This window comes from Nerophis lumbriciformis, linkage group LG04, assembly GCF_033978685.3.
Source record: "Nerophis lumbriciformis linkage group LG04, RoL_Nlum_v2.1, whole genome shotgun sequence".
Lineage (NCBI taxonomy): Eukaryota > Metazoa > Chordata > Actinopteri > Syngnathiformes > Syngnathidae > Nerophis > Nerophis lumbriciformis.
In genome coordinates, this window is record NC_084551.2 from 6,656,114 (window position 1) to 6,672,353 (window position 16,240).

Consider the following 16,240-nt stretch of genomic DNA (forward strand, 5'->3'; position numbering starts at 1 on the left):
TTTTACCACTGTGTTACATGGCCTTTCCTTTTAACAACACTCAGTAAACGTTTGGGAACTGAGGAGACCAATTTTTGAAGCTTTTTAGGTGGAATTCTTTGCCATTCAGCTTAAGTTGTTCAACAGTCCGGGGTCTCCCTTGTGGTATTTTAGGCTTCATAATGCGCCACATATTTTCAATGGGTGACAGGTCTGGACTACAGGCAGGCCAGTCTAGTACCTGCACTCTTTTACTACAAAGCCACGCTGTTGTAACACGTGCAGAATGTGGCTTGGCATTGTCTTGCTGGAATAAGCAGGGATGTCCATGAAAAAGATGTTGCTTGGATGGCAACATATGTTGCTCCAAAACCTGTATGTACCTTTCAGCATTAATGGTGCCTTCACAGATGTGTAAGTTACCCATGCCTTGGGCATCACAGACGCTGGCTTTTGAACTTTGTGCCTATAACAGTCCGGATGGTTATTTTCCTCTTTGGTCCAGAGGACACGACGTCCACAGTTTCCAAAACAATTTGAAATGTGGACTCGCCAGACCACAGAACACTTTTCCACTTTGCATCATCTAAGATGAGCTTGGGCCCAGCGAAGCCGGCGGCGTTTCTGGGTGTTGTTGATAAATGGCTTTCGCTTTGCATAGTAGAGTTTGAACTTGCACTTACAGATGTAGCAACCAACTGACAGTGGTTTTCTGAAGTGCTCCTGAGCCCATGTGGTGATATCCTTTACACACTGATGTCGGTTTTTGATGGAGTACCGCCTGAGGGATCGAAGGTCACGGGCATTCAATGTTGGTTTTCGGCCTTGCCGCTTAAGTGCAGTGATTTCTCCAGATTCTCTGAACCTTTTGATGATATTACGTACCGTAGATGGTGAAATGCCTAAATTCCTTGCAATAGCTCGTTGAGAAATGTTGTTCTTAAACTGTTCGACAATTTGCTCACGCATTTGTTCACAAAGTGGTGACCCTCGCCCCATCCTTGTTTGTGAATGGAAGCTGCTTTTATACCCAATCGTGGCACACAACTGTTCCCAATTAGCCTCTTCACCTGTGGGATGTTCCAAATAAGTGTTTGATGAGCATTCCTCAACTTTCTCAACTGTCTTATTTGCCACTTGTGCCAGCGTTTTTTTTAAACATGTTGCAGGCATCAAATTCCAAATGAGCTGATATTTGTCAAAAATAGCAAAGTTTTCCAGTTCGAACTTTAAGTATCTTGTCTTTGTAGTCTATGCAATTGAATATAGGTTGAAAATTATTTGAAAATCATTGTATTCTGTTTTTATTTACCATTTACACAACGTGCCAACTTCACTGGTTTTGGGTTTTGTATGAGCGCCAATCAGACCTCTGATATTACTACGTACTCAATTTTGTCAGTTTTCAAATGTTTATTGTAAAAGAGCCACAGCCCTTTGAGGCAATATTTTAGTGTCCACTATAACGCAAACCAAAAATTAGATTTTTATCCAATGCAAAAAAAAAGGAAAATTTTTGAAAGTAAGAAATTAGTTTAAAAATATTCTGATGCACTCCTTTTAATGGTTAAAAAGGTCAAATAATACTGGAGGCCATACACAATTTTCCACCATAAGGAAGGTCAAGCCAAAGGACAATTTACAGACAACCCCACGAGACGACTGAGGGAGTGAGACTGACCAATGACGGCGTAACCTCCTGGCAGGATGCGATACACAATGCCATCAAATAGGATTCCGTTTGGGAACAGAGTAGCCATGATCTCCCCTACGAGGCGACCAAAAGCGGCTCCTATAGGAGCGAGATAAGGCACGCTGGTGAAGACAAACCAAACTGAAGGTCAGCGGGCGATGACTGCGCTGGTGTTACAGACAAAAAAAAAATCCTCTTACCTAATATAAATACTGGCATGAAGGCGCCTGAGGGGATGGGCATGGTTGTGGAAAGCGCTGACATCCAGAACTGCGACACAAAAACAGGATCAGGGAAGAAATGGAGAGCTTTTTGCTCTCCATATCTAATAGCTACACCTCCACTATATAATGAAATCCATGCCTTTACCAGGATACTGTAATAATGCTCACTTTTAACCGACAATTCCCGATAGGTATGAATTTCACTGAGGAAAGACTAATCCCATGGGGAGAAATTAGATGCTGACCTAAATGCCTTGGTGTCCCCTGAAGGGATGTCTGGACTTTTCTATAATGAGACTGCTAAACTCATGGTCCAGACCCGAGACATATAAAAGAAAATGAATGGATGGATGGGAGGATAGACGGAAAACTTAGATGCCAGGTGGGATACGTGGTTGTCATTTATTGGATTGTGGTTGTAGAAGTGCACTGTATCAATTCAGATCGCTTGTGCTATGTAGTATTTTGGTCTTATTCAAAAAAATGAAGAAATATAAATTGATACAAATCAAAAAAATATGTGAATTCTATTTATTTAATTATATTTTGTGTACTAAAAATAAATATTAAATAAATACAATTACAAAAATATCTGTTATAGAAATGAAACATTTTGAATGGATTTTATATATATAAATATATATACATATATATATATATATATATATCAATGTTTATTTATATAGCCCTAAATCACAAGTGTATATAGTAGTATATATATATATATATATATATATATATATATATATATATATATATATATATATATATATATATATATATATATATATATATATATACATATATATATACATATATATGTATATATATATATATATATATATATATATATATATATATATATATATATATATATATATATATGTCTTAATAAGGTTATCCAAAAAATAGTGCTCGATACCGTAGTAGAGCGCAATATATGTATGTGTGGGAAAAAATCACAAGACTACTTCATCTCTACAGGCCTGTTTCATGAGGGGCTCCCTCAATCATCAGGAGATTTTAATGGGAGCATTCACATACCATGGTTTATATAGGGCACAGAGTGGGTGGGTACAGGCTGGCGTCGGGGCGTGGTGATTGGCTCATGTGTTACCTAGGAGGTGTTTCCGTCTGTGGCGGCATGCTGATACAATTTCGCTGCGCTTGTTGAGGGATGACAGGTCTGGACGGTATATAATAAACAGTTTCTCTTTCAAGCAACTGATGTTTGTAAGCACCCCCCTCTCAACGGGGGGTGCTTACAAACATCAGTTGTTTACCAATCTAAGGTAACACGCAAGGACATTAACACATCCGACACATATGTAGGATTAACCGAGGTAGAGTTTAAAACCAGATGGAACAATCACAAGGCTTCTTTCAGGAACCAAAACCTGCGGAATACCACAGAACTCAGCAAACACATTTGGGACCTCAAAGACAATAATGTTGAATATTCAATAACATGGCAAATTCTTGCATCCAGCACACCTTACAATAGTGGTAATAAAAGATGCAACCTATGCTGGAAAGAGAAACTGTTTATTATATACCGTCCAGACCTGCCATCCCTCAACAAGCGCAGCGAAATTGTATCAGCATGCCGCCACAGACGGAAACACCTCCTAGGTAACACATGAGCCAATCACCACGCCCCTACGCCAGCCTGTACCCACCCACTCTGTGCCCTATATAAACCATGGTATGTGAATGCTCCCATTAAAATCTCCTGATGATTGAGGGAACCCCTCATGAAACAGGCCTGTAGAGATGAAGTAGTCTTGTGATTTTTTCCCACACATACATATATATATATATATATATATATATATATATATATATATATATATATATATATATATATATATATATTTGCAGTCATTATTATTAATTTCCGATTTGAAATCCAAAGAATTAAATCCTAGGTTCCCCAGCAGCATTTCAAGAAAGTATGTATCATGTATCAATGCAGGGTATAGTAACATATCATTATTATTACAATATATGAATGGCACAGTATTATTATTATTAGTTAACTTACTATTCTCATGCAAAACGCAGGCATAGTTTTTGTATATTCTTCTCTCAAATTGAATTGTTTGTCAATTTGTCCAAATGTCAACTTCCAAAAAACTTAATCCTATATTAATGATTTTCCTATTTTGAAGAGGTTAATCTTTAGAAAGTATTTCTCTAATAGTTTATATATATATATATATATATATATATATACTCCACACAGAAAGACCCGAGCCTGGGGATCGAACCCATGACCCTCGTATTGTGAGGCACATGCACTAACCCCTGTATATATACATATAAGTATGTATATATATATATAAAAAAATAATAATATATATATATATATATATGTATGTATATATATATATGTGTATATGTATGTATTACACACACTTATATACTTATACATGTATATATATATAAGCATATACAGTATGTGTGTGTGTATTTATATATATATATATACATACACACATACATACAAATATATATATATATATATATATATATATATATATATATATATATATATATATATATATATATATATATATATATATATATATATATATATATACATATATATATATATATTTGTATATTGTATATTTGTATATATATATATATATATATATATATATATATATATATACATACAGTTTTTACCTATAGAGACAAACTTTAAATTTTAGTAGCAAGGCACACCTGCAGAAATATGCTGCATGCTTTGATTGGGCAAATGTAGCACCATTTGGCGGACAAATGCAAAACAAGTAATTCCAAATTGAAATCCTAGGATTAAGGATTGTATTAGTTTATGTTAAACTCAAAAATGGCATCCTAATGGAACATTTTGGGTCCCCAAACAAATGCACCGTTTTTTTGTGTAGCGTTGCCATTTTAAGCTGATTTACAGAAACAGATAATATTTTGAAAATAAATATCCTCTGGAAAATGTACCGTATGGTCATTCAACACACCAAAAAAACCTTGTAAATTATTTTTTTTAAAAGGCACAAGATGTCTTTAGTGCTAAGAAAAGTAGGAAACACCTTCATGACCAGGAAGAGAAGGAGGATGACAAAGACGCTGACTTGAGGGTGAAGCCAAACGGCCGAGCGTCCCAGCCCAGCAGGAGGGGCGGACGGTGTGATTTTGGTCCAGGTGAAGTTGTCAAACAGTGAGTTGATACACTCTCTGGGCATTAGCTGACAGAGAGAGGGACAGAGAGGAAGCTTGTAAATAAAGGCTGAATGACATCAAAACACACTTTGTCATTGTTGCCACTAGCCAAATAAATTAGCTCTTAGTAGCGGGAAGAAAAATAGTTCTCACTTCGCCTGCCATAAACTGTCCAAATCCAGGAGGAAAGGTGAAGGTGGCGATGATCAGTGTGACTGCACCTGGATAGATCAACCGACTGGTCACACACACACACACACACACACACACACGCACACGCACACATGCGCACACACACACAGACGTTATAATGCATTCTTCCCCCCGATCCCTCCATTCTCTCCTTCTGTCTGTCTGATCCTTTCACATCAGCTCCTCCTTTGCCGATGTTAATGTAAATTGATTTTACATGTTTAAATGTTTATTATTTTAACAGTAATGGCATCGTTTACACTGCACACCAAATTGGTTTAGGTCAGTTTAGGTCAGGCTGAGTAGAAAAATAAGTACTAACCCAATAAACTGCATAAGAAGTGATTCATAAGTAACTGATGAAATAATAAATAATAATAATAATAATAAATATATAATAAATTATAATAATGTTTCCTATCTAAACTGTTAAGAAAAAAGGGGGAAAAAAAATACAGCTTTAGTCATAATTTTTGTGCTTGAAAAAATTAACGCCAGACTTCTTCCGTTTGTTTGATATTGTCATTACTGTCACAAATGGTGGAAACGTGTATTACAACTGAGTACCGCTGCAGTCTATACGGACCACAGCTGAAAAGAAAAAATTGGGGGACGGCCCTCTGGGCATACTTGCCAACCTTGAGACCTCCGATTTCGGGAGGTGGGGAGGGCGGCGTGGTTGGGGGGGCGTGGTTAAGAGGGGAGGATATATATATATATATATATATAAGAAATACTTGACTTTCAGTGAATTCTAGCTACAAATATATATTTATTTTATTATATATATATATATATATATATATATATATATATATATATATATATATATATATATATATATATATATATAAAAGAAATACTTGAATTTCAGTGTTCATTTATTTACACATATACTTGTTGAGTTAAGTGTTGAATAGTCCATCCTTGTTCTATTCTCTGTCACTATTTTTCTAACCATGCTGAACACCCTCACTGATGATGCATTGCTGTGTGGCACGCACAAAAGTGCTTTCATCAAATGCACTAGATGGCAGTATTGTCCTGTTTAAGAGTGTCACAACATTGCTGTTTACGGCAGACGAACTGCTTTACGGTCGACGAAAACGTGACTGCTGTTGTTGTGTGTTGTTACCGCGCCGGGAGGACGTTAATGAAACTGCCTAACAATAAACCCACATAACAAACCAAGAACTCGCCCTCGATCATTCTACAGTTATAACGTGATTGGGCAGGCACCCCGTTTATATTGTGGGAAAGCGGACTCAGGTCCATGCCTGAATTTTGGGAGATTTTCGGGAGAGGCGCTGAATTTCGGGAGTCTCCCGGAAAATCCGGGAGGGTTGGCAAGTATGCCTCTGGGGGCCCTATCGTTAAGAAACACTGATTTATCCAATATTGCAACAACATGTATAAGTAAGAAAATACAAAATGAATCATAGGTCCCCTTTCCTATCAACAGTGGTTAACATCTCTTACATTTGTATAACAGTTAAGGATATTAAATTGGATGTACAGCTACAAAGATTTTGAATTTGACTACTCACAGCATTTACTGTATACCGTATTTTTCGGACTATAAGTCGCTCCGGAGTATAAGTCGCACCAGCCGAAAAATGCATAATGAAGAAGGAAAAAAACATATATAAGTCGCATTTTGGGGGGAAATTTATTTGATAAAACCCAACACCAAGAATAGACATTTGAAAGGCAATTTAAAATAAGTAAAGAATAGTGAACAACAGGCTGAATAAGTGTACGTTATATGAGGCATAAATAACCAACTGAGAACGTGCCTGGTATGTTAACGTAACATATTATGGTAAGAGTCATTCAAATAACTATAACATATAGAACATGCTATACGTTTACCAAACAATCTGTCACTCCTAATCGCTAAATCCCATGAAATCTTATACGTCTAGTCTCTTACGTGAATGAGCTAAATAATATTATTTGATATTTTACGGTAATGTGTTAATAATTTCACACATTAAGTCGCTCCTGAGTGTAAGTCGCACCCCCGGCCAAACTATGAAAAAAAACTGCGACTTATAGTCCGAAAAATACGGTAATTTTAGACAATGTTGACTATGTGTGTCAAATCTTACTGTTTCGTCAGAAAGCGCGTGAGGGCCGTGGGCCTCCTCATGAACAGAACCACCTGTCTGTTCAGGTAGACAAAGAACGCTCCTAGGAAGCCGCATGAGATTCTAAAAAAGAAGAGAAGGACACACTCGGTCACATTTCCGGGTCTTTACAACATGGAGAACTTACCCTATTACTGCAAACGCTGGCAGCTCTTGCAGGTCAAAGGGGAAATCCATGCGGAAGTTGGTTTTGAAGAGAGCAGTGATTGTGACTGTCGGGAACGAAGAGAGAATCGAGTAGTTTGATATTTTAAGCATCTTAAGAGTTGAAAGTAGGGGGGCTCATGTGCAAGGTATGGGGACTGGTTTGATATGAGGGGATGTTAGTGGCGGGCCGTGCGTGTCTCACCAAGGCCTTCAGTGATGTCCTACATAGTCCGACTTCACCTCTCAAAATTTATTTCACTCACCACATGGACACGGCTGGAGATACTATACAGAAGCCCACTTGCACACTACTTTGCATTTAATCCCCTCAACAGTGTACAAGACGAGAAAGATACCTGGGACCAGGTTTTGAAACAAGTCCATTCTTTCTCGATCTGTGCAAGGCACAGGGTCATAGAATGTAAGGTGGTACACAGAGTCCACTGGTCCAAAACCAAACTGGCTCGCATTTTCCCTTAAACTGTGTTTAAGCTAGCTGAATTCTGATTGGATAAAAACTCTAACCTAAAAACAACAGCACTGGAAAGAGCATAATATGACATGAAGAGAATATCAATCAATCAATCAATCAATGTTTACTTATATAGCCCTAAATCCCGAGTGTCTCAAAGGGCTGCACAAGCCACAACGACATCCTCGGCTCAGATCCCACATCAGGGCAAGGAAAAACTCAACCCAATGGGACAATGATAAACCTTGGGGGGGACCGGTGCAATGGATGTCGAGTGGATCTAGCACAGTGGTTCTTAACCTGGGTTCGATCGAACCCTAGGGGTTCGGTGAGTCGGGCTCAGGGGTTCGGCAGAGGTCAAAACACACCCGACTCATCGTGTAAATAAAAACATCTCCCTATCGGCGTATTACGGATACGACAACAGCAGAAGTCAGACTGATTTGCAGGTGTGTAATTTGTTGTGAGTTTATGCACTGTGTTGGTTTTGTTGTTTGAACAAGGTGATGTTCATGCACGGTTCATTTTGTGCACTAGTAAAAAAACATGGTAACACTTTAGTATGGGGAACATATTCACCATTAATTAGTTGTTTATTAACATGCAAATTAGTAACATATTGGCTCTTAACTAATCATTATTAAGTACTTATTAATGCCTTATTCGGCATGGCCTTATTATAACCCTAACCCTCTAACCCTGGCCCTAACCCTCTAACCCTAACCCTAACCAAATAACTCTGAATTAAGTCTTTGCTACTTAGAATATGTTCCCCTAGTGTCCAAAAAACTCTAAATTAAGTCTTTGTTACTTAGAATATATTCCCCATACTAAAGTGTTACCAAAAACATATAACTTTGTCTTGAATTTGAAAAAAAACAACATTTTATTTTTGACTAAAGAAGGGTTCGGTGAATGCGCATATGAAACTGGTGGGGTTCGGTACCTCCAACAAGGTTAAGAACCACTGATGTAGCATAATATTGTGAGAGTCCAGGCCATAGTGGATCTAACATAATAATGAGAGTCCAGTCCATAGTGGGGCCAGCAGGAGACCATATGAATAAATTTAGATATTTAGGGAAAGTCAATTAAAATGTACTTTTATCTTTAATTATGTTCATGATTTCTGGTTATGTTAGGCCAGCAGAGAAGGCCTTGCTGGCCCTGACGGACCACCACCGCTGGGTGATGGATTCTACAACATGGAATGTACAGATTTTCAGCTTCAATTTCAGCAGTTTTACTAAAAACGCGCTGGAAAAAAGTGTGAAGCCTCTCATGATCCAAAGCATATCGCATCATGTGCAATTCTTGTTGAAATGCTGAAAATCTACACCCATCCTCATACCTGTGGAAATACGTTAATCCATTTATACAGGAGAAAAAGGGTGTGGGGAAGAAGAAGGACTATGCTGTCACAAGCGGCTATTTTCCATAAAATGCAAGCACTGCAATATTTTCTGTGTGTGTGTGTGTGTGTGTGTGTGTGTGACTGTGGGTGTGTGTGTCTCACCAGCATCCTTGTTCCAAACAGAGAGCACCCTGAATATGAAGGCGCTGAACGTGGCGGCGAAATATCCCCGCCAGTAATTCCTCACTGCAAAGTAGGTAGACGTGACCTCAATACTGAACAACACCCCTGGTGGCAGCGGAGGAGAGAGGGATGGTAAGAAGAAGGAAAAAAGAAGAAAAAGAAGAAGAGAGGGGGATTAGAGAGGATGTGAAGAAGTGGTCAACGAGGGAGACGAGGCGAGGGAGAGAGAGAGATGAGTTAAAATATGCTGAGGGAGACTAAAACACTTAAAGTTGAGGGTGTAATCATACACAAGAGGAGGGCCACTAAACACGAGTGCTCGCTCTCTCTTACACGCACACACACACATTTAGGTGACTTATATCCGTCTTAGTTGACTGAACGCTCACAAACATACTTAAATTATTTCAGGAGTTAGATATGCATTTTTTTCTCAAATAAATTACCCGGTGTGTCGTACACTTGATCCGTGAAACTGGTAAACATCATTTCCACAACATATACTGTCCGTAGCCGGCACGGCATCTGTAAAGCTAATGTGCGCAATGGAGTTTCACCAGAAATGTGTTTAAGTATCGAAAGCTGCAAAACTAATACAAATATTTAGGGCATACTTGCCAACCTTGAGACCTCTGATTTCGGGAGGTGGTGGGGGTGTGGTCGGGGGTGGGGCGGGGCGTGGTTGGGGGCGTGGTTAGGAAGGGAGGAGTATATTGACAGCTATATATATATATATATATATATATATATATATATATATATATATATATCTACATCCTGAAAATATGCAAACAAAACTGTGTTTAGATAATTGATACTTCAAACTTGCATAAATAAATCTTAAGGAATATAACATAACTTGGCTTCTGAGAGCTTCAAAATGTAATGAATAAAATGCTAAAGTTGTTGATAAACAAGCAATTATTTTAATAATTAAATATGGTCATTTTAAATTAATTATTATGATCATTTAAAATTAATTATTTCAAATATGTTTATTTTAATGTATAGATCTATGGCTGGATGTAATAAGGAGTCAGAAAAATACAATTAATTTTGATGTTTTTAGCAAAATATTAGTTTTTTTTTAATTAATAAAAATATTTATTTTTAGGTAAGATAAACATAATAATACAATTTATCCCTAGTCTGGATGATTTAGTTCTTGTCACCCTGTTGTCCTCACTCAGGAATGCATAGAGCTGGAGGGGGCGTGGCCTCCAGCTCCGGCTGAAAATCGGGAGATTTTCGGGAGAATATTTGTCCCGGGAGGTTTTCGGGAGAGGCGCTGAATTTTGGGAGTCTCCCGGAAAATTCGGGAGGGTTGGCAAGTATGATTTAGGGATTTAGGGTTACTCGGCGTGTGCTCGCGAACAGAGAGCGCCCCCCCCGTTGGAGGGGAAGAAAGGAAGTTAGTGAGGAGTTGGAGAGAAAAATATTGTTATGTCTAAAAATATATGAAAATTAATTAGATTATAGGTTGATTGGCAACACTAAATTGGCCCTCTTGTGTGAATGTGAGTGTGAATGTTGTCTGTCTATCTGTGTTGGCCCTGCGATGAGGTGGCGACTTGTCCAGGGTGTACCCCGCCTTCCGCCCGAATGCAGCTGAGATAGGCTCCAGCACGGCTGCGTTGACCCTGGATCTCAGGAAACAGAGTGGACCGACACCAGCCGATTACATGGCACCCCAAACCATCACCCAACCATGCAAATTTTGCATTTCCTTTGGAAATCGAGGTCCCAGAGTCTGGAGGAAGACAGGAGAGGCACAGGATCCACGTTGCCTGAAGTCTAGTGTAAAGTTTCCACCATCAGTGATGGTTTGGGGTGCCATGTCATCTGCTGGTGTCGGTCCACTCTGTTTCCTGAGATCCAGGGTCAACGCAGCCGTCTACCAGCAAGTTTTAGAGCACTTCATGCTTCCTGCTGCTGACCTGCTCTATGGAGATGGAGATTTCAAGTTCCAACAGGACTTGGCGCCTGCACACAGCGCAAAATCTACCCGTGCCTGGTTTACGGACCATGGTATTTCTGTCCTAAATTGGCCCGCCAACTCCCCTGACCTTAGCCCCATAGAAAATCTGTGGGGTATTGTGAAAAGGAAGATGCAGAATGCCAGACCCAAAAACGCAGAAGAGTTGAAGGCCACTATCAGAGCAACCTGGGCTCTCATAACACCTGAGCAGTGCCAGAAACTCATCGACTCCATGCCACGCCGCATTAACGCAGTAATTGAGGCAAAAGGAGCTCCAACCAAGTATTGAGTATTGTACATGCTCATATTTTTCATTTTCATACTTTTCAGTTGGCCAACATTTCTAAAAATCCCTTTTTTGTATTAGCCTTAAGTAATATTCTAATTTTGTGACACACGGAATTTGGGATTTTCATTTGTTGCCACTTCAAATCATCAAAATTAAATGAAATAAACATTTGAATGCATCAGTCTGTGTGCAATGAATAAATATAATGTACAAGTTACACCTTTTGAATGCAATTACTGAAATAAATCAAGTTTTTCAAAATATTCTAATTTACTGGCTTTTACCTGTACATGTATACATTGTCTTTATAATCTGTTTTGTCATTTAACATCAATTAACATTGATGTTCATCAACATTTAACACTGTCACGTTATTGATGGGAAAATTCATTTTTAGACAATATGATTCGCCTGAGCGGCTTGGAGACACCAAGAGTAACAAGCGGTAGAAAAAGGATTAGAAAGGAAAGATTTAAAAATAAATAAATAAAAACACTTTTTTTTTTAACTTGGGACTTCCCGTGGGCCGGATTTTGGATGCTGGGGGGCCGTATCCGGCCCGCGGGCCGTAGTTTGGGGACCCCTGGTCTATATTCTTAAATAAATCAGTATTTTTTCATGTACAATGAAGGGGTTATTAGCTGTTGTCATTGATACAATGTCACTAAGATAACAAATGTTGAAACAAACTCAACTATGAACTTGATGTGAAAAAAATAAGATATTCAAAAAGCAACGGAGGCAAGAAAATGTGAAATTGGGCATTAAAACTGAGTGATAATGATGAGTTGTTTAATTACTGTTTACACAGTAGAGCTTTAGAAAGTGAGCCAAGCAGCTAACAAGGTCATTAATATATTTTACTGTTGTGTTATGATGGCACCAAGTTCTAGAGGGATTTAAGTGCTTTCTAACATTCACTTTTGCCGGTGCAATTAGAAGGCATGTGACGAACACGCAAACATCGTAAACGCTCCAATTAACACCTCTGTTCAATAAGGTGTGTGCCGCCTGTAAATGTCGGCTGTACAAGGTCTCTAAAGAGGGTCAATAAAGATTAGCACCAGTGGCTATGAAGTAGGTGGAGTAGCTGCATTTGAAAATCATTATTTAACTCTTTGAACACTTTGAAATGTTACTACTCAGCTGTTCGATCGTTATAGCTAAGAGCTCATTAAAAACCTAAATTCAGAATGTCATAAAATAAGAAATATTGTCCAAAAGTTAAATTGTAATCAATTGGTTTGTGTTCTGCTCAGCGAATAAACTGCAAAAAACTTCCTGACATTTAATTGGTCTATTTGTCCCAACTGAACCACTGAAATCAAATCTTTTTTGTTACGATTTAAAAAATGTTTGGCAATGCACATCCTCCTGAAAGCCGATGTTCTCTGCAGTGCACATTTGTGGACATGCATGCATGACAGGGCTATTTTTTTATACCGACAAAAATAAATACCATTTTTAAAAGTCTTTAGGAGTAGTTTTAAACAGCACCAAGTTGGTGGTTTCAAAACTAGCTGCAAATAAATGTGTTTGAAATTACAGGCAATAAAATTTTTGTCTTCCAGGTATCTTATTTTGAAACTATCCCCACTTCCGGCGATGGGTCACAGTATCGCACTTGATCGAGCCTCCTCCATCAATAGCAAAATCGCTAGCAAAATAAGTTTCAAGGAAACAAGGACAGGAGGTGCTTCTCAACTATTTTCTGAAGAAGAAAAAGTGCGCCCCACCCCACCGCAACTATAAATAGTATGATTTGTCTATATATTTGTACACCTCTGCATAACTTTGAATCCTGAATAACAGAAAACATTTAATGTGCATCAGTTTGCCTGAAAAGAAATACGTAACCCTTATCTAAACTATAACAGTTTTTGGACCGACTTGAAACATTTACCGTATTTTTCGGACTATAAACACCTGTTATTCTATTGTTTTGATACTTTACATTAGATTCGAGCGATACTGCAAATGTGGATATTGATACAATACCAAGTACCGTATTTTTCGGACTATAAAACACATTTAAAATCCTTATAACCCGGTGCGCCTAATGTACTTAATAATTCTGGTTGTGCTTACCGACCTCGAAGCAATTTTATTTGGTACATGGTGTAATGATAAATGTGACTAGTAGATGGCAGTCACACATAAGAGATACGTGTGGACTGCACTATGATGCAATATGACTCAAGTAAACTACACCAACATTTTTTATATGTTCCATTGAAAATATAGAACATTACACACGGCGCTCAAAAATCGATCAAAATGTTTTAGTACGACTTTGGTAAGCTATGAAGCCGCACCGCTTGATGGATGGTCGGCGCATTTAACACTTTATTATATTGTAATTATTATGGTTTGTATATAAGGTAAGACATTATCTGGTGTTTTGTTTTGCAATATTATGCAAAAGCAACCTTTCTTACCTTCTAGTACCAGCTGATCTGCATTTGGGATCTGCATGAATCCTGAAAAATTGCGCATGTCCGCCTTTGTAGTCCGTGGCGGCACTGTAGTTGATACGCTCCTTCTTTGTCTCTATCTTCTTGTTATGGGACATTCATCCTCCACTGTTGCCATTTCTAATATAAAGTAGTGTAAAGTTCTTACTTATATCTGTCAGTAAACTCGCCATGAAAGCGCTAAAACATACCGGTGTAGTGAGTTTACATTATTCACCCAAGGAACTTTAGTTATTAGAGAGTTCCGGTCGGACGGTTTTTGTTGTTTCCGGATGAGGAGATGCTGCTCCGTTATTGATTTGAGTAAAGTCTGAATGTCATTAAAACAGTTAGCTCCATCTTTTGACACTTCTTCCACTCCCGTCCTTGCACGCTACACCGCTACAACAAAGATGACGGGGAGGATGACGCATCGGGAAGTGACTGTCAGAAAGCGGCTCGAAGATCATCTGTAAAACATAATCTATGCAACATTTTGACCAAAGAACCACCATTACATGTTATGTAGACCACAAGGAAGTGTTTTACATTTAGAAAAAAATAATAATAATATGACTCCTTTAATGCACCCTATAATAAAAAGTTAAAGTACCAATGATTGTCACACACACACTAGGTGTGGCGAAATTATTCTCTGCATTTGACCCATCACCCTTGATCAGCCCCTGGGAGGTGAGGGGAGCAGTGAGCAGCAGTGGTGGTCGCGCCCGGGAATCATTTTTGGTGATTTAACCCCCAATTCCAACCCTTGATGCTGAGTGCCAAGCAGTAGGGTAATAGGTCCCATTTTTATAGTCTTCGGTGTGACTCGGCTGGGGTTTGAACTCACAACCTACCGATCTCAGGGCGGACACTCTAACCACTAGGCCACTGAGTAGTCCGATGCACCTTATATATGAAAAAGGATCGACGCGCCTTATAATACGGTGCGCCCTATGGTCCGGAAAATACGGTACATACCAATTAATATACTGTTACGTATATTGATGTTGTAGGAGGCTGGAATGTATATGGTGATATAGTGAAGTGAAGTGAAGTGAATTATATTTATATAGCACTTTTCTCTAGTTGAGTTGAGTTGAGTTTGAGTTTATTTCGAACATGCAAGTATACAACATGATACATCACAATCTCCAGTTTCTCTTTTCAACATGTTCGAAAAGGAGTAGGAAGAAGCAGAGCTTATTTAATCCTACCCCTTTTCTTTTACATAACAGTTGCTAAAACTTTTGTTCACTTCCTGTTCTCAATTTATTCACAATATACTCCATAAGTAATCACAATAAATAAGTAAATAAATGATAATTGGTGAAGTAAGTTACATTTCATATGTTGAGATAAGTAAGATTATTTTGTGAGTGAAAGAATGAAAGAATGGATGAGTTAAATAAATTCAGAATGTTTATCATGGTTCTTCTTCTTTGTACTTTGTAAACACTTTAAGTTTGAAGAGTTTCTTGAAGTGGATCATATTAGTACATTGTTTGATTGCTTTGTTTAATCCATTCCATCATTTAATTCCACATACTGATATACTGAAGGTCTTAAGTGTTGTACGTGCATACAAATGTTTTCAATTACATTTCTCCCTAAGATTATATTTCTCCTCTTTTTTTGAGAAGAATTGTTGTATATTCTTGGGTAGCAGGTTATAGTTTGCTTTGTGTATAATTTTAGCTGTTTGCAAATTCACTATGTCGTAGAATTTCAGTATCTTTGATTCAATAAATAAAGGATTTGTGTGTTCTCTATATCCAACATTATGTATTATTCTAACTGATCTTTTTTGTAACACCGTTAATGAATGAAGTGTACTTTTGTAATTATTTCCCCATATTTCTGCACAATAACTCAGATATGGTAACACTAGTGAGCAGTAGAGAATATGAAGTGATTTT

General features: G+C 38.0%; 1 protein-coding gene across 1 annotated transcript in view; it reads right to left on the reverse strand.

Moving 5' to 3' along the window:
• The window catches only part of clcn1b (chloride channel, voltage-sensitive 1b), a 110,385-nt gene that overhangs the window by 20,644 nt on the left and 73,501 nt on the right, over positions 1–16,240 (reverse strand). Inside the window, exons 8-14 of the mRNA XM_072912953.1 lie at positions 9,581–9,706; positions 7,573–7,657; positions 7,407–7,508; positions 5,257–5,341; positions 4,974–5,129; positions 1,873–1,942; positions 1,661–1,771 (exon numbers count right to left, since the gene is read on the reverse strand). Of these exons, the coding sequence (XP_072769054.1) occupies positions 1,661–1,771; positions 1,873–1,942; positions 4,974–5,129; positions 5,257–5,341; positions 7,407–7,508; positions 7,573–7,657; positions 9,581–9,706 (735 nt within the window). The remainder of the gene's footprint in view (positions 1–1,660; positions 1,772–1,872; positions 1,943–4,973; positions 5,130–5,256; positions 5,342–7,406; positions 7,509–7,572; positions 7,658–9,580; positions 9,707–16,240) is intronic.